Here is a 25,144-nt window from a genome sequence, read left to right as displayed (position 1 = left end):
GATTATGAATGACAGCGGCAACCTTCAACAAAATAAATCATCAGAACCACACCAAATAAGACACCAAGTCATAGAAATTGCAGCAATACAGCAGCGTAGAACATGCCATTTCATGCATGCGATCGCCGCTCTTGCAAGAAATGATTGACAACTTGGCCAGGAGTGGGAGGAGGAACAGAGACTAGTGGGAGTACTGGTGGTGTCCCACATGCGACAACAATCTCCACATTCTTAATCAAAGTTTCTTGGTCATTTTTGTGTAATCCTGCTCACAAAGAAGCGAATGATTGTGGGAGGAAACCAAAGTACCCACAGCGCTTCCAAAAAATACACATCATAATATACTTTATATCTTCCTCCACGCTGACATTTTAAAAGAGCAATCTGGAAAGTTGTCGTGCGTGTGCACGTGTGTGTGTGTGTGTGTTGTCATGGTGTGTGAAGTCGTGGTGAATGATTTTCCAGGATCAGCTGCTCTGTTGCCCTCGCAAGCCCAGAAGATTACAAGCAGGGCTCTCATTAATGATTCATCCGCTGAATCCAACATTTTGTGGCTTTTTATCACCAGCACAGACTCCTGGAAGCTCCAGTGAGACTTGCCATCCAAACACTGTTTCATACACACCGTGTACATAAAGTACAGCTTCAGTGAGCACTACTTTTTTCTACGTATGTGTTAAGCATGATTCCCAGTCCTCCTTGACCCTCTTATGTTCTTAACATGGCCTGCACTGATAGGCCTGTGGGGTCTTACAGGTTATCACCAGTAAATACAAGCCCCGTTTCAAACCCCGCTCAACTAACAGCATAAATCAAATTAGAGATTCTTTTCCGGGGGGTGGTAGCAGTCTAAGATGTGAAAGACTAATATATACTGTACGACTACAGTATCAGGCCACACTTCAGCTATCATAGAACTGGTTTGACAGTGCCAGATGCTTGCAGAACTTGTTTGACTATTACAAAGAGGGCCTGACGATCACACAGATAGCATCGCTTCTCCACATGACAGCAGATAAGTGATAAAACACGCCTCTGCCTGCACAACGGGAGGACCGACTTGAATAATCATGTACTGGCAGCCTCCTGACTGTCATCAATACTGCAGCTATGCCACACATGTATCTGCACAGTGAAAGCGCTTTATGTGATTTTAATCAGTGCTGTTACACACATAGCGAGATTCGATTTTTTAAGATTGTGGTTGTAGATGTTGGTAGGTTTGCACTCCTATGTGTTACAAAAAACTATAATACGTGATTCAAAAAATACCACAGTGTTTATAATTGAGCATTACTATTCAGTTTTAACTTGCTTTCACAACAGAGGGCAAACAACTGAAGCTAACAAGCATAGCACTCACGTTATAGCGCCAATGGTTGACTCTCGTGTGGGCTACACTGCCCCCTTGTGTTTAGAAATTGAATTACAACGCTATCTGATCAGAACCAGATTGGTTTTATTGTCATTGTCAGGGAAACGTTTCACAAACTCAGAATTTTTCCCGGTGAAGTGGTGCAACACAAAACATAGATTAATGATAACAAATAATGAAACTATAAAAGGCATGCAAAATAAAAAACAGATTAAAAATACCATAAAGCTAAAAAGTGGTAATGTGTAGATTAAATATAAATTAATATTAAATAGATACATAAATACAATAGATAAATATATAATATAAAGATAATTAACTCATTTTACCTACTCATACTTTAGTAGTTAGTTTGAAATGATGGTAATATAATATACATTGATATCCAGTGTTATAAATGTATACAGCAGTACGAAGTAAAGTAGTAGTAATGTATAGCAGAGGGAAGCGAGGGGCGCATTTGCTATTTTTATGTACTGTATTTTTTTTAATTTCATAAAAAGGCTGAATAAAATAGTTATAGCCTCCTGATCAAAATGGTAAGAGCTGTTGAAAATTGCAAGAACTTACATTTTGCACTGTTGGATCTTAAGGAGGTTCTGAATAGAGCTTAAAAATGCCAAAAGAGGAAATGGGAGTGAGACAAAAAAAAAATGGACGAAGCAAGCACGCATTGAAGTGAAATATGCCGTTCATCAACTGATCAAAGACTTAAGACCACAGCTTTTAAAAGTCAAAATCTTGGCTAAAACGTGGATTCAGTGTCATTTTCGGTCAGGTATTCACACCGTCATGATCTCTTGATGGCAAAGGCAACAAAGCTTTCTCTCTTTGAACACGATTGAACTGTTGAGCTGCATGAGCAAGGCCTTTGTGGCACGCTGTGTGCCACTGCTGCCGAGGTTGGACACAGTAAGCACTAAGTCATTTTTTACTTCTTAAAAGATCTTGAGGGTTATGGAACAAAAATAGTCAAGTGGTGGACCCAAAAAAATGTCACTGGCCCTGGGCCGGAGGGTCCTATTGCAGGCTGTCGGTCGAGACATGGGACGATCCTCGGCCCAAATGAAGATTGTTACTGGTGCCGAGTGCAGTCCAATAACCATCAGACGGCATCTACAAGAGAAGGCTTTTAAGAAGAAAAAAGTTCTTGAAAAGGTTTCATCCTCCTTAAGGCCACAAAATTAGATGTTTGGGATTTGGACGAGAGCACCAAACATGGGACATTGAAAGGTGGAAGAAAAATCCTGATGGCTTCCAACGTTTCCGGCATGACAATGAGATCCCACCTGAGATGTTTTCCCACACAGCACAGTGGAGCTGGTGCCATCATGACCTAGGGGGCTTTTTCCTTCAATGGAACAACAGAGCTTCAGGTTGTGCAGGGGTGTCAAACGGCAGCTGGCTATGTGGAGATGTTGCAGGGCCTTCATGACTGAAGGTCCTCGTCTGTGTGCTAATGACTGGCTTTTTCAACAGGATAATGCTGCAGTTCACAATACTCGCCCGATAAAGGAATTCTTTCAGAGGAATAACCCCACCCTTCTTGGACCATCCTGTGTTGTTCCCCTTATCTAAATCCAGTCAGAACATTTGGGGATGGATGGCAAGGGAAGTTTACAAAAAAATGGACATCAGTTCCAGACAGTGGATGCCCTCCTGGAAGCCATCTACACCACCTGGAGCAACATCCCAGTATACTCCTGGAAACACGGGCATCAAGTATGGCCAAAACAACTTTTCAGGTGATTAACAAGGATGGCGCAATAAATTGTTTACTCAGTTTTTTTTTTGTCTCACTCCCACTTTTTCTTTTTGAATTTTGAAGCTCTACTTATCTAACAGAACAACTGTTAGATAAGTAGAGCTTCAGTGTGCAGTAAGAAGTAACAGTAAGAAGTTGTGTGGAGAGAGATTTGTTTTTAATAAATGTAATTCATCTATTTTTTTGGACAGAAAGTTTGTATACAGTAGTAATGTATACAGTAACATTAGTGGGATGCAGGGGCCTCTGAGATTTTTAAATATATTTTTACAATTAAGTAAAAAGGCTATCAAAGACAAAGCTTTGTGTTATTTGTTTTTAGTGTGAACATTTGTTTTTTCTCTTTGCCTTTTGGCACAATTTCCCCCCCCCAAATTTTATGTTAAATAATCCAAGGAGCCACACTTTGGACACCCCTGATTAAGAATGTAATTTCCTTAAAATGAAACAATTTAGAAAATGTTACAAAAACAACAAAAAAAAAAAACACCACTGTTTTTTCTTGTGCCATTTCCAGTGAAGAGATCCATTCAACAAACAAAAATACATTTTCACTCCAAATGAATTGTAGTGGCTACTAAATTATTGAGTTGCACAGTTGAAATGTGTTGATTTTTATTCAAAAGTTACTGTCTCCAGACAAGTACAAATCAGAAAACAGAGTGGGAGAATAGACAACTTAGGGTGTAGGCAAGAGTGCAGAAACAAAAGCACAAAATAAAATGGCCAAAAAGGAAAGAAATTAAAATTTGAATATATATACACATGATCTAATAAGGATTTATACCATATGTAGTGGTACGCAACAAACAATAAACAGTACTTTGTCCTTAAAAGAATTGAGTTTTTACTTACATAAAATAATTAGGCAAAACACATATAGGCTGCTCATCTACGTAATCACATGACATTTGACCACCTCATGTCTTGTTCTAAGAAGCCGACGATGCACCTTTAAACATGACCACTCTGCTGACATGGAAGATTTAGCGTGACAGGAGAAGCATGTTTAAGGCTCAAGCATGGAATGACTACAAAAGAAGACAAACCAGTCCATTCAAACGTGTGTGTGTGTGTGTCAAAATCTAAGCTGTCGTCTAGCTGCCACAGCGCTGCTGAATAACTTGTCTTTAATATTTTCACAGATTATATTTCTTTTTTGTATGTGTGACATGACTCAAGTTGAGAAAATCTTTAAAGCTGAATTTCATTCGTTTTATCCAAACTAATTTACACATTAGGAAAGAAGGTAGAAACCCCAAGACAATAAAAGGGGAGGGAGGAAAAAAGCAAAAGGGTAAAAGTACAAATCTAAAAATCTTCCTGGCCGCATGGATTGACATGCTTTCCTTTTTTTCTTACATTGGTGTGACTGAAGGTTGAAAAGAAGCAAAGCACATATATAAAAATCAGCACCGATTCATATAGATTTTTTATTTAAAATGTACGATACCCATTTTGACATGATGCTGCTAGATTGTAAGAGAAGAAAGAATTGGACTTTGAACGTTCCTCTTAGCAGATGGTGGTTAAGGAGTGGTCCAGATCTTGGGGTAAGCTCTAACACGTACTACTTGTCGAGCATGGAGCGTTGAGACTGGGATTGTTTCTACATCATCTGAACCACCAGTGGTTATCAGGACCTCAACTTAAAGAGAACAAACAGAAAGACCTCCGTCCACGTGGCTAACACAGTACAGGCAAGCTACTACAGTCCGTTTATAAATTACTACATCACACCTGGTAACTTACTACATTGGAAAAAGGGTTAGACAGAAAACAAATGAACGTTTCTTAAATTAAAAACACACCAATCCATCCACCGTTGGGAGGGGGGGAGGGGGGAGAGGCAAAGAAAGTAAAATTGGGGAAGATGCTATTGTGGATGTCAAAATAGGGTTGGAAGTGGCCCAACAGGAAGAGCTTACCCAAGATTAGAAAAGTATAGATTTCAAGTCCTCTCTGAGCAAGCAACACTGAGTGTGGCTCATCATTGGTCCACGTGGAGTACAAGCCCAAACTTTTTTTTGTCATTTTTGCTTTTTCTTACAGAAAACACACTTGTTTTCGCATCTAAAATTCTCTTTAAATACAAAGCTCCTCTTCTTGTATCCCAGCTTGAAAATCATCTGGATAGGAGTTTAAAACATGGACACTCCAAGGACCTGCACAAAGGAACACAAAAAAAGATGCTTTTCACTGCTTAAAATAACATCTCAATGGGGGAAAAAGGCTGGCATGATGGGATTCAAATATCAAAAAATGCTTTCTAGGGGAGATTAGAATAGTAATACCACATTTCAAAACATGGCAAATCTAGGTCAACTTTTTTTTTTAAACACTCATTTGCTTATCTTAAGTAATACGCACTACACTTCAAACCGTCTGCCAACTGAACAAGATAAATACATGGTGTCTAACACAGAAAGTCATTTTACCCTTGTGGAATTTCAATGACTTAATTAAATTACACAAACTAAAAAGACAAAATGTCATTTTAATTCCCGTATTTCCTATTGCTGGATGAATGGCTAGATATCAGCTTTTAAATTACACTCTTACCAGCTATTTTTGTTGTCATTATATTTGTTTCCAATTATTTCCATTACTATCTGATGAATGTATTTCTTCATTTCTTAATCATTTGAATGATTATAGCTTTCAGATAAAAAAAAAAAAGAAATACAGTGGAACAGCAAAAATGGGGAGAAAAAGCAGTAATTTTACAAGAATAAAGACAAAATATTAGGAGAATAAAAAGAAAAAAAATTGCATAAAATAATAAATTGGCCTTTGGCGCAGTCTAAAAATATGAACAAGAAAACAACAAAAAGGGTGGGGGGAAAATCAATAATTTTACAAGAATAAAGACAAAATATTAGTAGAACAAAGGAAAAAAATGCATAACGTTGAAAAGTTCAAAGAAAAAAAATGATAAGACAAACAAACAAGACATTAGGTTGGAAAAAAGTTATAATATTACAATAATAAAGTCAAAATATTACAAGAAAAAAATGTACAAGAAGAAAGTTGAAATATTTGTTTTTTTAAAGAAGCAAAAAAGGGTAATGTAAGGAGAAAAAGTTCATACTAATAATACACTTTGTTGCCAATAACAGAAATCTGAGATGCAGGATGTTTTCTTCTTATAATATTAAAAAAAAAGTAAAAGTGGCCCCCGCATCCTTTGATTTTTCAAACAATTTTTTACATGTTTATGCCTTTATGGTTCACTGACAACTGTTTTTTTTTGTCAAGCGTTGAGATTTTGAACAGTGGTCCTTGAACACACCATAGTGGCTGTGAGGCGTCAAAGTGAAACTGATATAGAACTTCGACACCGTGACTCAGATTCTATCTGTTCATGGATCATCTTACAATATCATTCATCAGTAGGGGTGGATACCTTTCACATTTCAACCGATAAGTTACCGATGCCTGGCACCTGGGAATTGGTACCAATACTCAACGGTACCAATTTTCACTACTTTCGTGTGTTTGTGGTAATTTAAAAAAAATATTTTTTTTTTCTCCAATGTAAGATATTTATCTGCTGATATATAACAAATAACATATATAAAATACTGTATATCTATCAACTATATACACACACATCAAAACAACATCCAACTGTTTGTATTGTAACATCAGTTGTTTAACAAAATTCTTCATGAAAAACGTGATGTTTTTTCTTAATGCACAAATTAAAACCCAGCTCTAAAAGCTCAGCTCCTTCATTTCCCATTTTTTAAAAAGGCAAATCATTCAGACAAGGTCTCAATTTAGTTACAACAGTCATACCTCAAATGATTGAGGTCTCGATATTTTGGTCTGAGAATCGATTTTGGAGCTTAAAGATCAGGTATCAATATTTTAGAATCGATCTGCATATCACTAGAAGATGAAGCAATATGCTATTAGCGGCGAAGCCGTCCATACAGAAAGCCTCGGTATAATGGCTAATACAACTCTTTTGTGTTGTTGGTAAAGTTGTAATGTGTGCTTAACTGACATATGCTTTGGTTTGTGTTGTTATAGTGCTCAACAGAGGCACAGGAAAAGAAGAAAAAAAAAAATCGCCATTGTGGATTGCTTTCAGTGATTGTATAGTTTTAATACACACTTTCTGCTACGTGTGAATACATTTGAATTGCTGGATTACATGCCAGTGACATCTAAATTGTTGCAGATGGAGATTCCAGTGTTACTTTACTACATATTATTAAATAAGTTGGTTATGAATGTTCTTTCTCACATACGTTTTTATACAATCTACAGACCTGTTCTTGTATACTTATCACCCACTAACCAAATATACACGTGTGATTTTCAGTACATTTTAATTCATTTTGGAATACACAAATTACGTTTTGGTGTTAAATACAGTTGTTTGAAAAAAACTACACACTGAGATGCTTCCAGGCGTCATGTCACGTATTAAAAGTGTCTTCTTCCAGAACATTCTGACATTTATTAATATTGTATCCATATACTTAAAAAAAAATATGACTTATTTCAGCTTCTATAACTTTAATTTGTCTCCCTGCTGGTGTAAACATTTCCCCCTCCCTCTGGCATCCTCTTTTGCCATGTGAATTGAATGTTGCTAGCAGTGGCGCCATGACACTCAATGAAACATGGTACCTTTTGATTTTACGTGAGCCGGTGCCCGGTAATACCGGCGGTGCCTATAAAAGTACCTTTACCAGCACCCGTCCCTATTCATTAGTGGCAAGTACCTATACATATGCCACTTTAAATGTGTTCAATAAGTGTGTAAGGCATATTAAAGAGAGACTGGAGCTGAATATAATCTAATAATTACAACACTCACTTTTATTGCAAATGTTGATCCAAAATGGGAGGAGAAATTCAACATAAAGCTAGGAGGAGGGGCAGCGTACAGTGTGTCAAAAATAGACATTTTTATGAGCGCATCAATAACTTGCAGATTTTTGCTATTCACTGGTGGCACTGAGTGTAACCCCTGCAAAAGGCATGTATCTACTGTATTCTAATGTACTGAGATGCACCAGCATTCACACCTATAAAGTCTCCAAATAACCTAACATGCATGTTTTTTACCGATTCAAAACCAGCTGGCTGTGAGGCAGACATGCTAACCACATGCTCCACCGTGCTGTTCTATTCTTAGCTGGATAAATAGCCAAGGAAACAATACACGAGTCAGTACGATGTCGAGAAATGTTTTTTGCTTTTGTTATGTCTAGCAGTGAATAATTTGACACACAACAATGTACAACGTGTCTGCTCGTGTCTGACCTGAATTTCAAGGCTTTCAAGGCAGAGTGTTAGAACAAACCCTACAAGGAATTTGGAGCGCTCGGATAACTGAACTGGTACAAAGACCTTTCATACACGTCATGTAGCTGCCACTGGGCCAAGTGTTGGACCGGTCACAGCAGTGTAGACTGGTTTGGTTTGTTAGCATGTGTGACATTTGACATGCAAGAAGTTTTACATACCGACTCATCCATGATCGAAGCGGGGTCAAAGTAGTCCGGCTTGAGCTCAGACCTCTCACGCCGATTTTTAGATGGTGGCTAGAAGGAGAATATATTATGTTAAAAAAAAACAAAAACGTTTCATAGAGAAGGAGGTTGCTTTAAATATGAGACAGAGAAATCAACTTGACATTTGGCATGCGTCCTCCACATATGTTTGACATTACATTTAGTTCTGCTTTTACACTCATCACGCATGCTTTTGTGGAGTGGCTGTAAATTGTCAAATAAATTGGTCATGACATTGTAATGCGCTGTCAACACAATGTTTCATTAAACAAAACACACACAGAGGCCCTTTTACACTCAGCCAAAAAATCTTTTTGATGATCACAGTTTTACTTTTCTCATTTTAAATGACATTCAAAAATCAACACAAGATGCTCTGTAATAATTGCTGCAGGCCAAACAAATCAACCATCTGACTGACTGTGAAATCAGCAAAGCTCATGTCTTTGAGGATTTCACTAAACCTTTTGTCTGGCTCATTAAAAACATGACATGAACTGAAACAGTTACCAAATGCCAATGGGAAACTGCACCATGCAGAGGTCTACATTCGACCTCTCTATCCTCTTCTATCTCCATCTACCCTCTGTCCCTCTATCTCAACCCAATTGGTCAAGACAGACAGCTTCCCCACAGAGCCCGGGTTCTGTTTGAGGTGCCTTCCCTAGAGGGAGTTTTTCCTAGCCTCAGTCGCCCAGTGCTTGGTAGTCAGTTGGTAGTCTTTAACGTAAAGAGAGCGTGGTTGTAGACCTGCTCCATGTGTAAAGTGCCTGCTAATAACTTATGACTAGAATGCAACGTTAAAATGGAAGCATTCATAAACATGATATTTGTCACATTGTTTATCACCATGGCAACTCTGAGTGACTGCTTGTTGACAGTTCATTTGTTTTATCTTTGGGAACACACTCAAATCACTTCCTCTGCCATCGCCTTTCAACGTGAACATAAATAAGTAAACATTTTGTGTTAAAGTCACTTTAAGTTGACTTTTTCCTTCCAGACTTCTGGCTTTAAATTTGTCCTCTGTGAATGTACTTTTATCTCACAGTGTTGCTCTTAAAGAATGAATCGAACAAACAGAGAGAAAACTATCACCATGAAGTCAGCAAAAAGCGGCACACAGACAGGACAACTGTGCCAAGTGTCAAGGTCAAAGATATTCTGGTGCTTGGAGACGGAGCCATATCTAACATAAACATAAACAGACTAGCTACTTCCGGTGCCACTGTATCTGACAGCACAAAGCTGATACCTGAGGAACCCTCCGGAGATGCATGACTATAGTTCCTGTCTCCACCATCACCCATGACATTTCCTGACTGTCTTGAAAGTTTGGTAAAATCAGGGATTTTACAATCCTGGGACCCTTATTGTTCATTCTGTACATGCTTCCTTTAGGCCAACTAATACGCAGCTGCAATGTGTCCTACCACAACTATGCAGCGACACTCAGATCTACGTGTCACTGACGGCCGGTGAACATGGTCCTGCAGATTTACTTTGTCACAGCATCAAACAGATCAGTGTGTGGATGCAAAACAACTTTCTCCAGCTAAACTCAGACAAAACTGAAATCATTGTCTTTGGCCCACAGAAACAAAGAGAAAGTGTTTTTAGCCACCTTGAGATGCTTTCTCTAAAACCTAATCATCACTTTAGAAATAATAATGGACTCAGACCTGAACTTTAACAGCCACATTAAATCAATAACATCAGCTTTTTACCACCTAAAAACATTGCCAAAATCAAGGGAATAGTGTCTAAGCCAGATTTAGAGAGACTAATCCATGCCTTTGTCTCCAGCAGGTAACGGCTGCTGCTACTACTACTGTAACGGTCTTCTCACCGGGCTCTCTAAACGAGCAGTCAAACGGCTGCAGTACATCCAGAATGCTGCTGCTTGAGTCCGGACTAGAACCAGGTAATATAACCATATTAGTCCAGTACTCAGGTCTCTGCACTGGCTTCCTGTTGCTCAGAGAGTAGACTCTAAAACAGCTCTGCTTCTTTACAAGTCTTTTCATGGTCTTGCATCAAAGTACATCTCTGACATATTAGAGATGTCACACGAACCATCTTGAGCTCTGAGTGCTCACGGAGTGGTTGCCTGCGGGTGGCCAGAGTCAGGAGTAAACACGGTGAGGCTGCATTTCAGTTTTATGCTACCAAAATCTGGAACAATCTTCCAGAAGATGTGCGACAATCCTCAACTTTGGCCATGTTCAAATCCAAGCTAAAAACACTTCTACTTAACTGTGCATATGACAACTGAAAGTACCTGCACTCTTCATTCATAATCTTTTTTTTTTTATTTTATGGAATGATTTATGGAATATTATGTAATGATTTTAGAATGATTTTATTAAGTGATTTTACCCTTCTTTTCTGTAAAGCACTTTGAATTACCTTGTGTATGAATTGTGCTCTATAATTAAACTCGCCTTGCCTTGAATGAATTGGAATGGGACAGTTCAGGTTAGAGGTTCTCACCAGGTCAATGTCCATGGTATCAAAGTCCATGCCTTCATTCAGGTCATCCATACGACCCTCAGACGACATCATCACATCTTCCACAATTGGCTCTTCATCTTCCTCCATGAGGCCGGTGCCACGACGTCTGCACACATTCAGCAGTGCGTGGTTAATGCGGTTGCAGTTGACAACAGCTGCATGTGACACAAGGTGCACGTCTTACATAGCATGCTGCAGGTTGGTCCTGAGCTTGGCGTAGTTCATGGCTCTTTCCTGCTGCTGACGAGCCTCCTCTTGCTGTCTCTGGGCCAGCATCCACGTCACCTGGGAACTAGATAAATGACATCAATAAGCCGTTAGTTTGCACCAATTATCTACAAATACAGTTTGGGTGCCTCACTGGCAACATCAACATCAATAAAACACCAAGATTTAAAAGACACATCAGTCACTGTTTCTAGAAGACCACTTGGCAGGCAGTTGAGATTCACACTTAAATTGTAATCCCAGTCCTAGAATAAGATCTATATGGAATTGAAAAATGGGTCTGAAGCTCGGCCAATATGCACTTAAGAAATTAGAATGGAGGTATGAGCATTTGAGGAAATTCACAGAAATTGTTCAAAAGAGAAAACATAAATCAATGATGTCACTGTGGCTTTTAATGCAAGGCAGCTCAAGATGAATAAATGAAGAAAAATTATAGTAAATGCCCTCAGCAAATATTTGTAGATTCCGTGTTTCATTAAGATTTTAAATGATAAAATTAAAAAGTGAGGGCAGGGAAAAGGCTAATCCTGCCCACTATTTTAAAGGTGATTTAACCCCTTAGCATTCCGTGATTTATTTTGGCTAAAACGCCTACAAATTCATACCCAAAGTAAATGTGAAGCTGTCATCGAAGTAGAGATTTGGAGGAGAGAAATGGCATTGGGCTCTTTTGAAAACTGACAAGGTGATTTTTTATTCATAATCGAAGTGGTACTGACACTGAGGAATAGGACTTTGAATACATGGAAAAGGTTGGGTTTTTTTTGTTTTTTTTTGGTTTGCCTATATTTTTGTAAAAAAAAAAAAAAAAAAAAAAAAAATAGCTCGGAGATATGGACTGGAAAACATTAAGGGGTCATAACTTGGGTTGTTACCTAATCCCATTTGACAGCGATACAACAAAAATCAGAGTATTTTACACAGGTTTTTCCAACGTCGGGATCATGTATATGCTGTATATCAGACGAATCTCAGTAAATACGCTTTCTAATGATGTATAAGACGCCTTGGTACACAAATAGGGGGCGGCGTAAAACCCCCATTTCATGGAAATAGTAGTGGGCCATCAGAACAGTAAGGGGTTAATAATCTTGGCAAACCATTCTTTTTTTGAATTCCAATCCCTGTTACATTTGGTTCCATACAGAGAGCTACATATACATACTGTACACATACTTGTAATCCATGGGTGTCTGGTGGTGCTGAGGTGCCTGTTGATGGTGTTGTGGGTGTTGGTGGGGCTGCTGCTGCTCGTGAGGAAGGGGGTAGACGCCCATGTAGCTGTCATCGCGACCCCTTTTAGGCTCGCGCATGGCAGTGGAGGTCAGGTGGGGGGACGGCATCATGACTGGGGTCTGAATACCCTGCTGCCACACCTCACTGCTACTGCTCTCCTCTGGAAGGGAAGAGACATATTGTTCGGAATATAGTACATACAGGAAACATGGATACCAGTTTTACGCTAGTTTCATTTTTCATATTCTACTTTGAACAGATGGCTCACAATTTGGATTTTGGTGAACACAGAAAAAAAAATCTGTGGTGATACCAATTTGTTCCAAATGTGACAAATACCACAGCCTGAGGTGAAGCATCTCTGAATTGGATTTTGCTGGGTTGTTGATGAAATGAAGTGGAAATTGTGATAATTAGAAGGCACCCACCATCTGCTGTTTTATGTTTTTGCCCATCAGCTTGACTGGTTGAGCCAAGACGCTTGGAACACATTGGAACAGTTGGAAGACACTTGTTTTCTGGGCTTTAACTGTACTATCATGGCTAGGTTTTATCTGTGCACCCCTCCATTGAAATGTTGTGACACAGCTTTTTCTTGGTATTACGAGATGCACAGAAATCATTTCTTTTTTTAGTTTTTATTGATTTCCAATTGTTTTATACCTTCTGGTAGCTTCCTCTTGGCTGCAGAGGTTCCAGCTGTCACAACAGGAGCCTTGGTCTTCTTGGAACGAACAGAGGAGCCTCTGCTGGAGTAACCACTCATCACTGACATTGTGTCGTCATCACCGCCAGCCTGCAGGGAATTCCTGTATGAAATGAGGGGGAGCCAGCAGTCCTCTCGTTGCAGTGCCATCTGGAACGTCATAAAGCGCTCCAAGTACATGTGGCTGTGGAATCATAAGAACAGAACAGTTAAAATTAACAAATTAAAAAAATATATCCTAATCGAGTATAAAAAAATGCCAAGCACGGCAGAAATCAAACTTACACAGTCCTCTTGTCTTGTCTCATCAGCTTGGAGGAGAACTCGCTGAGGATGTCTAAGAAAGCCAGGTTGAGGGGAGGGCCTCCTTCTCCCTGGGGACTTGGGTCCTTAAAAGCAAACTCAATGCCATCCCTAGGTGATGAGCAGACAGACCAGCAGAAAAGGAAAATGTGAGCTGGAAAGAAGGAAGGTGTGATGGATGATGCTGCAAATTGTATTGATTGTATGTAATATATAGTAAGTATCAAGAAAATTACAATTAAATGTCAAATCCACTCATTTTTTTAAATCAAGGTGCAACCCAATGCATGTCATCTAAAATCTACATTTACATTACACTTTTTTATTGTTTGCAAGTCCAAATGTGTAAGGGGAACAATAAGAAGGTCTCACTTATGTAGCATGGCAATGGCATCTCTGGTTTTAACTTGGTCCAGGCCAAAGGTTAGAGAGAACCGACGGGCTAACTCTTTTATTCCACAGAAAGCAGAGGATGAGCGATCAAAGCCATGGCCCAGCTCTGACAGCATTTCATTGAAAAGCTAACCATACAGAACAGACACATAACAATTTTAATACCATGGTCAAAGTGGCAAATGGAAAGCTACTGAATTATTATGAGACGTTGAGCACAACTCTTGAGCACTGACCTGCTGAAGACTGAGGATGAGGGTTTTGGCACATTGAATCTTGTCGATTTGCCGGGTCTTACTCATTGTTTCCTTGATTATGTCGCCATAATCATTATAATACTGTAAAAAAATTAAAATTGTTATTTTTGTGAGCTTTATTGTATAACTGCAAGTAGCAAAGCGCATACAGGGGAAAGGAAATGATCAGAATGAGAATGATCATGAGGAAAAACAAACTAACCCTCATGTACTGTTTGAAAATGTCAGCGCCGGTTTTCATTTCTACCACACAGTAGATGATGAGTTTACAATAGGCAGCAAGAAGGTTTCGCCTCTTGTGTAAAGCTTCAATCTTCACAGCTTCATCATCCTGTTGGCCATCTGATACAAAAACAACAAAAATATTAGTTTTCATTACACTAGGTCTGCTTCCATCATACCTACAGTCACACACGACTAGCTAACCTACTACGACTTATAGTTTACGCTCACAAGAGCCGATCCTCCTCTCAGTCCCCAGGGTGAGAACCGTACAAGGAAAAGGGCCTTTCAGTTCTCTGGCCCCTCAGGCTGGAATCAGCTCCAAAGTACCATAAGATGTCTGTTAGCTGGTCTCTCTAAACCAGGGGTGTCCAAACTTTTTTGAACAAGAGGTACATATGGAAAAGTCAAAGGGTGTGGGGGCCATTTTTATATTTTTTTATTTAATAAAAAGGCTATACAAAAAAAAATGATGCACTTGTTTTGTGTGTTACATTGCATCTTTTTGCTCTTTTTCCCCATTGATTTTTGGTTTAATATAAAAATTCTACAATGTGCCGCGGGCCAATACAAAACGAGCTGCGGGCCGCAAATGGCCCCCGGGCCGGACTTTGGACACCCCTGCTCTAAACACTTTTAAGTCATGGTTAGGTTAGGTTGAAAGCCATGGTGGTTGTAAATGTTTTATTTACCTGTATGATACACTGTTTTAATGAGTCCACATGTAAACTGTTTTTGTCTGTATTATGTTATGTTTTTTATTGTGCTGCTGCCACGAGGCCCAGATCGCTCTTGTAAGAGTCTCTTGATCTCAAGTTTTTAACCTGGTTAAATAAGAAAAAACAACAACGCCTGCCCCCCAACACACACACACTTTTTTCATCATTTACCAACAGAAACTTTCCATAAAGTCGTTTTCAGAGTGAAGCTATCAAAACATTTAGACATGTTATTAATTAACATTTTTCTTTTAGTGGAAATAATATGCATATGCACGAATTATTTGTTTCTTATTTGTGGCCAAATTCTTTTTATTTTGCCCTGATCCAGATGTCAGGAAATTTCCTTCAGGTGTTCCAGAAATTAATAGGTTAGAGACGGAATTAGTAGGGGTCACAGTGACCTTGATTTTCCCTAAATCTAATCAGGTCTTCCCCCGACTCTTTGGAGAAATTGCTTTAAGGCAGTAGGACGTATCACTTTCACAAGAATATGCCGAGTCTGAAAAACAAATGCCTCTGGCCATGTCTGTTGCCAGCCAGTGCAAAGGTATTAAAAACTGAACCGCTAGACCATTTGAATTTTAAAAAAAGATGGGTCTCACTTCTGATACTAAGGTCACCGCCACCAGTAACATTATGCAAACATATTTTTGCGCAAGGGTTTAGTGCAGGTGTATTGTATGTGGGACAGTGCTCTTGACATGTCTATAATACAGTGCATCCGGAAAGTATTCACAGCGCTTCACATCTTCCACATTTTATGTTACATCCTCATTCCAAAATGAAATAAATTCATTTTTCTCCTCAAAAATACACACAAGAAAGCACCACATCAAAAAACATATCATGAAAAATAAAACAAATTAAAAAATGTTTGCAGATAACGTTTAATATAAATCAGTTAATTTGATAATTAAAATTCCTGTAGGTGTGCCAAGCTTATGGCCTCATATTCAAAAAGACAAAGAATAATTGCTGCCATAATGACCAAAGGATGTGACTATTTACATACACGTGATTTCTTAGTTGTTGTTTTTTTTCTTAGTAAATTTGAAAACATAAAAAAAATCAAGTTGTCATTACCGCGTGTGTGTAGAATATTGACAAATAAAACACATTTCTTCAACTTTGGAATAAGGCTGTTACATAAAACGTGGAATGCAATGTGAATGCAATGTCATCTCCCTAGATTAGGCAATTTGCAAAAGTTGTATTTGCAATAGTTGTGTTTTGAACTGAAGGGAATGGGCATGTAATTGTCTTGCGGGATGGCATGGCTCAGGTGGTAGTGTGCCTGTCTCTAAATATGAGTGTGAACCATTATTACCGTCAAAGCACAAGTGGCAAAACTAAAATCTTTCATTGTCCACTAATGTGTGATTGTAAACTGATTAATCCTGCTGACAGTAACACTAAAAATGCCAATTCAAACGGTAGTTGGACAGTCATCACAGCTCACCTATCACAGCAAAAGGACAAAGTTAGTAAATTTACAGTGATGCCTGTTTGCCCTTACCTGTACTATTGGTGTCATCATCCTGGTCTATGAAGACGTGATTCAGGATGAAGGAGAGCAGTTCAGACTGAAGCGAATCCTCTGGGGAATAGACTAAGGGCTCCAAGTGTTCCCTGCCTCCAGACACCATCTGGTGGCTGAAGATGAGCAGGAGGTCACAAAGGATGGTGAATGCCTGCAGTGAATAAAAACAATTGCATGCATAACTACTCAAAAAGAGCCCTTGAAAATACAACAATTAAAAGGCATAATTTGGTATCACATACTCTTACAAAGATTTGACATTGAAATGTCACCTGTTCTTTGACGGCGGTGTTGACATTGGTCAGGTACCGCTGACACATCATACAGAAGGCCCTCATCTGTTTCCTCAAGGTCACCATGTCATCCTGAAAAGTTCAAACAGGTGTTTAGCATTACAGCCATGCTTCAAAGAAGTACAGTGGCTGAGCTAGTCTCACCTTTCGAGAGCTGCCTTCAGATGACTTGGCCAGATGCCACAGGATGACATAGTGCGTGCACTGCAGTGAATGGATGACTATCTGCTCCAAAAAATAAACCACATCCAATTGTAATTGTAAACTCCCATTAGGTATATTTCATTCTTCAATTAGCTCATTCACACACACTGAAATTATTGCTTTACGTTACAGTGTTTTGAAATCACCTGTTCGGGCATGTCTCCATTCTCTATGCCTGTGTTGAGCAACTTAAAGTTGCTAGTAAAGAGATCCCACCCAGACAGATCATGTGCACTGCAAGACGCAGAAGACAGTCAAACTCCACTGAAGATACTTGCATGCATACATCATTCATGGAAAGACACGTTCGGGGGAAAAAAAGAGAATACAAAGAGGAGGAATCAAGTTGCTTCGGGAAAAAAAATATTTCATACTTGTGAAAAGCTGTGATCCTCTTTAGAGTTGACAAAACCTGATAAGCATCATCTTCATCAGAATCTTCACCCTAGAAAGGGAAATGCCATTTACTTTAATAATACACAAGAAACATGCTTGACATCTCTTATATATTGAGAATGTGTCACACTTTTAATTAGGACAACAAATGGTTTCACAAATAGCACTGCTGTGGTCGTGTTCGTGTTGTAGTCATTACCCTGACATGAAAAATATCTCTTCCAGGCATGGTGTGGTGTACTTTAGCATTCAGAGTGTAAAATATGGTTATGATTACAAATAACCTTTACACAAATAAATGTCAAGGTAAATGTGCCAATTATAATGAAATGAAGCCTTACATAAACAATACAGCAATTCTTTGTGAGCTTAAACATCCTGTGGAACTTCTGTTTTCGGCAAAACAAAAAATCCACTTAAATGTTTCGGTTTTCGTACAGCGAAACAGTACACCTAACAAAGTAGTCGACTGTCCAAACTAGGCCTGTCACGATTGTCCTACAAATTATTGTCGATAATCGATATTATTGACATTTTTTGTGAACATTTTAGCATTCATTATATGGCATAATGTATCTCTGTGTCGAGTTTGCATGTTCTCCCCGTGCGTGTGTGGGTTTTGTCCGGGTACTCCGGTTTCCTTCCACGTTCCAAAAATATGCATGTTAGGCTAATTGGCGACTCTAAATTGTAGTATGAATGCGAGTGTGAATGGTTGATTGTAAACACTTATAAACACTGTTTGGAACATCTTTGGATTAAGAAGGGTGCAAGCAGAATTCACCAAGCGTGGATTGTTTACCCATAAATGAAAAAATGAAAATGGTAACTTTTCTGCTTTGTAACTTCATTACTTTGAAATGTTGCTGGAGTGTGCTCACTATGCTCAATCTGAAATGTTGTCCGATTACCATTGTTATGACAATTTGGTTGGCGGCCATTTTGAATTTGTGCGCACACATATTAACATGTTTGTGATTAGAAGCTTGTTGTGTTTGCAGATATATATAATTATACTGTTACATGTTGACCAGTAGAGGGCACTGTGGGACTGCGAATAAAAGTTGTAAAGAACAACTAGGCTTGTTATTCTACACCACCCACAGAACAAAGCTGTGCTACTATATATACGGCAGAGTGTCATTATAGCTTTAGTTCATCAGGAAGTGACGGTGCGACGTCACGAGCAGGAGAACTAGGCTGAGTGCTAGCTGTTAGTGTCGAGAGAGTTGGGAAGTGTGACGGCGACGTGAGTCTCTCCTTCCCCACAACAAGGGGCATTACAGTATTGACCAGCGCACATTGTCTCACACCAGGAAATAAACGGTGTCACTGTCTGCAACAAGCTCCAAAGAAGACGGCTTTTTTTAATGTCGAACAACTGACAGTTTGTGTGGATCTTGTGAATAATTGTGACTGAGCTAGGACTCAGTAATTAAAGTCTACACAGGACGGCTTCATTGATTAAAAAACAAAACTTTTTCGTGCATGAAGTTTCTGCTTGAGTCGGTATTTTGGCCGCTATATGCGGTCAGATATTGACCAAGGGATACAAAATGGGTGGCTGCTGGCCGCATTAGACAGGTGACTGCTATATACAGGGTTTATAACACGTAAATTTTCTGCGGGGGATTTTTTTTTCAGTGGCCGCTATAGGCAGGTGGCCGTTATATACAGGTGGCCGCTAAGACAGGTTTGACTGTACTTCTATTTACTTATCTGTGCGTGGAAGAGATGTGTCATTATTTAAGGGGCTTTGCACTATGTATTTATTTTATTATATATGTATTAGGTTTTGTACAATCTTAAGACTTGTGTTTTTTCATTGTTATATTTGATATACATAGATTGATGTTAATTGTCATTGCACACAGTATACAACAAAACTTTGTTTGGTGGCTCCATGACCATTTCTAGCAACATTAAGACATTTTAAAACTTAAATGTTCCAAATTTAACAGTTAAAAAATATAGATATAAAATGCAGAATGTAAAATATTGATCCATCAAAGAAAACGATGTACATTCAGGAAGTCTTTTTTGTCTTTGTCTTAACAATATAAAACATTTGACGTTATTCTGTTGACTATTTTTTGCCAATGCCTTACAGCATGCTTGTGGATATGATGTGCTCTTTTACACATTGGAAAAAATAGTGCATGTGAATGACACTTTCATATAATTGGCATCTTTATTTTATAATCTAAGACTGCATTGAATTGTACTGAACTGTTCTGCTTTTAAAATATATCGGGTTTTTTTTGTTTGTTTGTTTGTTTTTTTTAATCGTATCGTAACCTGGATATCGTACCTAGATTTTGAATTGAATTGTTTATCACAAAGAGATTTACATCCCTAACAAATACATGTAAAGTTACACCCTTCGTTATCAAGCATAGAGCTTATAAATCAAGCCTCTCCTGTCACTCCTACCTCTTGTAGAAAATCCTCCAGCAGCGTGTTGAACTTGTCCACCAGCTCATCCAGCAGCTGTGAGCGGGCAATGTCGACCCTGTTAAAGATTGGGAACTCCTCACTGCAGAGGGCATGGTAGGTCTTGGAGCATGTCTCCAAGACTTCAGTGTCTGTGTGCTTCTCCACTATTTCTCTGATTTGGCGGAGTAGGGCTTCAAGGTGCTGTAATCAACAGTAAAATGCAAACAGAAAAGATTAGGTTACGCAGTGATTAAGGATAGAAAACATCTAAGAAGTTATATAGTCATCTCTCGCGACATTGCAGTTCGAGCATCGCGCCCTCACTCTACAGTATTTGCAGTTTGTCCAAAATTAATTAAATAAATAATTGCTGTTGTGTTGTGGTTGAATATGGCCTGTTAGTTTAAAAAAAACGCATATTTGAGCAAATTGTATGTATTCATGGCCTAAATTAAGCATTTTCAAGTATAAAATGGCTAAATGAACAAAAAATACAAATATGTCGTTCAAAAGATGTGATATGAAGTTTAATACAGTATCTGACCTGTTTTGTGAAACTTTAAGAAGTGGGACCTGGAAGTGGCGTGTGTTACATCAGCTAACTAAATCTGACTGTTAGGCGAGTGCTAGCCAGTTAGCAGTGCAGTGAGTGGCCAGCAGCTTTGATTTTGTCTAAACTCACTTTGCATAAAAAATATCAGGGCATGTCATATATCGCAGGGTTTCCGCTAGGATTTGGGCTGCATGTGAGGTGGGCTGCCGCTGTGTCGTAACGCGTCGCTGTGGCAGCAATCTTTTTCTTTTTCTTTTTTTTAATTTACTGTCGGTAATAATGCCAACATTAGGGTCATTTTCACAGGTTTTAACAACAAATGAATCAATTAACCTACTATATGAGTAGAGTATTTATGTACATTGTACATGTATATCAGGGGTGCACACAATCAAAATGATATACCTCTTACTATAAAACATATACTGTATAAAATCTAACCTGTCAACTTTGCAACTACTATACTAAATAATAATGATTAGTATTTCACATTCACAGTTTCAAAGTGTACAGTCATCAAACATCTGACTGATGTCATATGACATCTACTAAATGACAGTAATGATGCAGGTGACACGCGATCACCGCTGTATTACTTCACATTGTTTTCACGTTAAAAAACCCCAACTAATTTCCAAGGTGTGGTGGTATTTACTGTGTGCCATGGTGCTCCGCCACGATCCATTACATGTAGCGGAAACCCTGTATCAATATTCAACTTAAATATATCGAGATATAAGAGTTTTGGTCCATATCGCCCAGCCCTAATATACAGTGTTGCAATGACATTGTACATAAAGAAATTTGAAAACATTTGGTCATCATATAACCTTCCACAGGGCCTGATGAGAATTATTTTAGAATAAAATCAAGGTACAAGAAAGTGTGGCTGACCTTCTCCAGACGTCCTGTGGTATATATTTCCAGGTCAAAAAACTGAGGAAGCTGTAACAAGTTGGTCACCTTCTCGGCATCCACAGCGTACTACAAGATAAACATTCAACATAATGATATTTTCAGAAGAAAGAATACTGTACAAGCCAACAGGGTGAAGAAAAAAATTACATACCTTGGCCAGCAGAGGGGGCAAAGCCACAGCAAATAGCTCTGTCATTCTGGTTCTGTCATCAAGCTGAGTCTTCCTTTCCTTCGCTGTCATCACCTGAACATGCAAATGCAAATCAGTATATAACAACTAAATTATAAAATGTATACACGCACCCATGCACACCGTAAATCATTTGAGTTCAAATGAGCTCAGCAGTTAACTTATGATGTCCACATGTGATATTAATGTAATTACAGTTATTGGAGGCTGTTAATTTAAGTGGACGACACACTCAGAGAATAATTGAGATAAAGCAGCTACTGCAGTTGAAGCACTTATTTGAGTAAATACGATACTGTCAACTGTCATTGGGTCATTCAGGGAGGGGTTAGTGTATGATATTGTAAGGTATTTGATTTCAAATATACAAATACAAATATTTAAAAATCAAGACCATAGTAGGAGAGCTACCGACATTTTAGTGTTTGTAATCGGGTAAAAAGGAACTTTTAGATTAGTTTCATAAGAAATGTGCCATCTCCTGTTTTTAAGTCTTATTTAACAACAGAACATGAATGGTTGGTTTCATTTCATGCAACGGTAGACATGCATGAGTGCATGTGAGCGTGTGTGCGCTTTATAATGCACACTGGTGGGTAAAAATAAATATTCAAGATGTTTCCTCCTGGTCTCCGTGTAAGCAAGCACTGATTTTAAAGAGAATATACATGTCATTGTACAGCTAATATCACACTATATTAATGAACACGTGTGTTATAATTTTATTTTTTTTAAAGACCATCGTTCATGCGGACGTTGCCTTATTTGTGCTATAATTTTGCCGTGAATGTGGACAGGCTGAATCCTGACTGTTGATTGGATGAGTGCGAGGAAGGCAAAGAAAAGAAAGGGGGAGCTGGTGTGTGTGTGAGAGAGACGTCTGTATGTTGAGAAGAAGGTTGCGGATGTTATTTTGGCGTGGTTGCATCTGACAGTAACCGGTTTGTTTTAATAAAGAGATCGACCAGCTCCTCGTCATATACGGAAAATACGGAGACCCCACTACATAGACGGTGCTATGGAATAGATGGCAAAACCATAAATTCTGATCTTATCCACTCGACCCATTCAACGCTTACCCGCTTCCCTGTCCCTCTTCCAACAGGCGGGTGGCATTCAGCAGCCTGGCGTACAGTGCACAGCATGATTTCAATCAAAGCTGTCTCTTGTCTGTCAGTCAGAGCTACATAAGCCATAAAAACCATGGTTAATCAATGAATGCATTTGCTCCATACCACTTCTTGGTAATACATGACGACAAGAGGTTTGTGTCATACCTTCCTCTCCTGGCATTGGATCGTCTAACAGTAAGCTTGTCATACAGTCCCAGTCCTTCAGTAGCTCAGCACCACACTCCCAGAGAGAATCCACCAAGTAGGCTGCATGTTCATGGAGCTAAAGATATGTAAATACACATTATGGGTGAATGACTTTATAGTTTGGATGCAATCAAAGACAAGATAAGAGAACTAAAACTCAACTGTACCTCGCTCTCCAGGAAGAAGAAGACAGTGGTCTTGATGAGGTTGGCATTAGGACTTTGTCGGCCTCTCCTCTTGGGGGCACCTTCTTCCTCTGGTTCCCGCTGGCTGAACAATCTTTAATTTGACAAAATTCAAGTGGTTTAGGAACACAAAAAAACCCACAAAACCATCAATTAGTCATCTAGGAGCCTATTAAAGACTCTCAGACCTACTGGAAAACATTTTTTCATAAAATGATTACAAACTTTTGATTTGCTGTAATCCAAGTAACATAAGCATGTGATTTGTAACACCTAAGATCTGTCAGAACTTTAATAAAATATTATTAAAATCTTTAAGACATTTTTTGTAAATTCATGTGAATGTCCACCATGATGGACCAAAATGGGGGATACAATACAACTCAATGCTAGGCTAAGGACAGACTACAAATGTACAACACGATCCCGGCAGTCAAAAGTTCAATTCAAGTCTGACATACTTTTTATAGAGGAATTCTCCTGCTGCAATAGCGACAGGCCTGTGTGCTGAGTAGACCAGATGATAGACGCTCTCACAGTCCTCCGGAGTCAATACCTCATCTGTACTACTGCAGAAACACACAAAGACAGCCAGTCAAGTAAGGGAACAATGTTGCAGCAAGTGACTTCCATGTGCTGTATGTAATACTTTGTACAAGGTACAAGGAGTTGTCCTTGAGATAAAGATTATTTATCACTGACAAAGTGTTTAAAAACTGGGACAAACTTACTTCAAAACTAAAGTGAGCAATTTAATTGCTTGAACTGCAACATCATACTCCTTATCAAGGGTCATGGAGACGATCCGGTCCTGGGGGGGGGGAAGCAGTGGACAAATTCAAAAACGAAACTTATGTCAGCTCCATCAAAAATGTCATCACAGCCACAGCCTTCAATAAATATGTTTGAGGTGTTGTATTTAAGATGTCCAGCAGGTGGAGCTGACCTTGAAGCGACTGGTGAAGAGTTCCAGCCTTGCATTGAGCTCTCTGTTGTAGTACAGACCCTGCAGAGCTGTCAGACACTTCAGACGTACCTCACCTTGCTAAAAAAAAATAAATAAATAAATAAATAAATAAATAAATACATAACAGCACAACAAAGTATTGATCATTCAGGTACTCTCCTGCTGCAGTCATTTTTATCAATACAAGTCAAACACTAATCCATGTCCCTCTTTTAAAACAGGTAGTTTGATTTGATAGCATCTGAAAAAGTAATATAGGCTTGTAAATACGGTTACCTGTAGGGGAACAAATAAATTGACAAATAGAGCAAAAAAAAAAAAAAACAAACATCAAGATGTCAATGTTTCCATTCATCCAAAATGTATCCAACAAAAGAATTTGATTGTGCTGGAGTAAATCCAAAAGGTACCGTAAGTTGGCTACCAAACCCACCTTGTCATGCATTGTCCATCCCACATACTTTAGATAACTGTCGTTAAGGAAGGCGTCACTATAGAGTTTCATCCACACTCCAATCTCTTCTATACAGATGGCTCTGATTTCTGCTATGGAATCACTGTTGAAACAATGTAATTATTGATTAAACTACAACAAAAGCAGACAAACATTGTTATGACAATAGATGCGGTGTGTGTGTGGTGCAATACCGATAACGATGTACAAAGACTCCTTTAAATATTGCATTCATCATGTTTTCAATCTCATCCTGGTTTTCTTGGAGCTGAAAAGAAAAGAACACAAATTACCTGAAATTGTCCAGGGTAAAAAAGAAGAAAAAGCATTAACAGGCATTAGTGCTGCAGCAGAAAGTAAAAAAAAAAACAACAAAAAAAAAAACACATATGTGGCATCCAATATGCCACCAATCTGTGGTCAGGCTGCAC

At 38.7% G+C, this 25,144-nt stretch overlaps 1 protein-coding gene across 5 annotated transcripts in view; it reads right to left on the bottom strand.

The window, feature by feature from the left end:
• Nucleotides 1–3,738: 3,738 nt before the first annotated feature.
• Nucleotides 3,739–25,144, bottom strand: part of stag2b (stromal antigen 2b) — a 29,069-nt gene continuing 7,663 nt past the window's right edge. For all 5 annotated transcript variants that reach the window (XM_054791273.1, XM_054791271.1, XM_054791275.1 and 2 more), the window contains exons 9-34: nt 24,908–24,981; nt 24,693–24,816; nt 24,239–24,337; nt 24,024–24,103; nt 23,754–23,861; nt 23,275–23,386; nt 23,066–23,183; nt 22,868–22,971; nt 21,750–21,842; nt 21,575–21,664; nt 20,125–20,328; nt 17,670–17,740; nt 17,442–17,529; nt 17,236–17,316; nt 17,071–17,163; nt 16,775–16,949; nt 14,517–14,656; nt 14,294–14,395; nt 14,037–14,185; nt 13,647–13,775; nt 13,319–13,545; nt 12,596–12,815; nt 11,373–11,480; nt 11,168–11,294; nt 8,627–8,704; nt 3,739–5,305 (exon numbers count right to left, since the gene is read on the bottom strand). In XM_054791273.1, coding sequence (XP_054647248.1) covers nt 5,282–5,305; nt 8,627–8,704; nt 11,168–11,294; nt 11,373–11,480; nt 12,596–12,815; nt 13,319–13,545; nt 13,647–13,775; nt 14,037–14,185; nt 14,294–14,395; nt 14,517–14,656; nt 16,775–16,949; nt 17,071–17,163; nt 17,236–17,316; nt 17,442–17,529; nt 17,670–17,740; nt 20,125–20,328; nt 21,575–21,664; nt 21,750–21,842; nt 22,868–22,971; nt 23,066–23,183; nt 23,275–23,386; nt 23,754–23,861; nt 24,024–24,103; nt 24,239–24,337; nt 24,693–24,816; nt 24,908–24,981 — 3,018 coding nt within the window. In that variant the 3' untranslated portion in view covers nt 3,739–5,281. The remainder of the gene's footprint in view (nt 5,306–8,626; nt 8,705–11,167; nt 11,295–11,372; nt 11,481–12,595; nt 12,816–13,318; nt 13,546–13,646; nt 13,776–14,036; nt 14,186–14,293; nt 14,396–14,516; nt 14,657–16,774; nt 16,950–17,070; nt 17,164–17,235; nt 17,317–17,441; nt 17,530–17,669; nt 17,741–20,124; nt 20,329–21,574; nt 21,665–21,749; nt 21,843–22,867; nt 22,972–23,065; nt 23,184–23,274; nt 23,387–23,753; nt 23,862–24,023; nt 24,104–24,238; nt 24,338–24,692; nt 24,817–24,907; nt 24,982–25,144) is intronic.

Source organism: Dunckerocampus dactyliophorus, chromosome 11, assembly GCF_027744805.1.
Source record: "Dunckerocampus dactyliophorus isolate RoL2022-P2 chromosome 11, RoL_Ddac_1.1, whole genome shotgun sequence".
NCBI lineage: Eukaryota > Metazoa > Chordata > Actinopteri > Syngnathiformes > Syngnathidae > Dunckerocampus > Dunckerocampus dactyliophorus.
The sequence above is the reverse complement of the archived record's forward strand: the minus strand, read 5'-3'. Positions and strand labels throughout refer to the sequence as shown.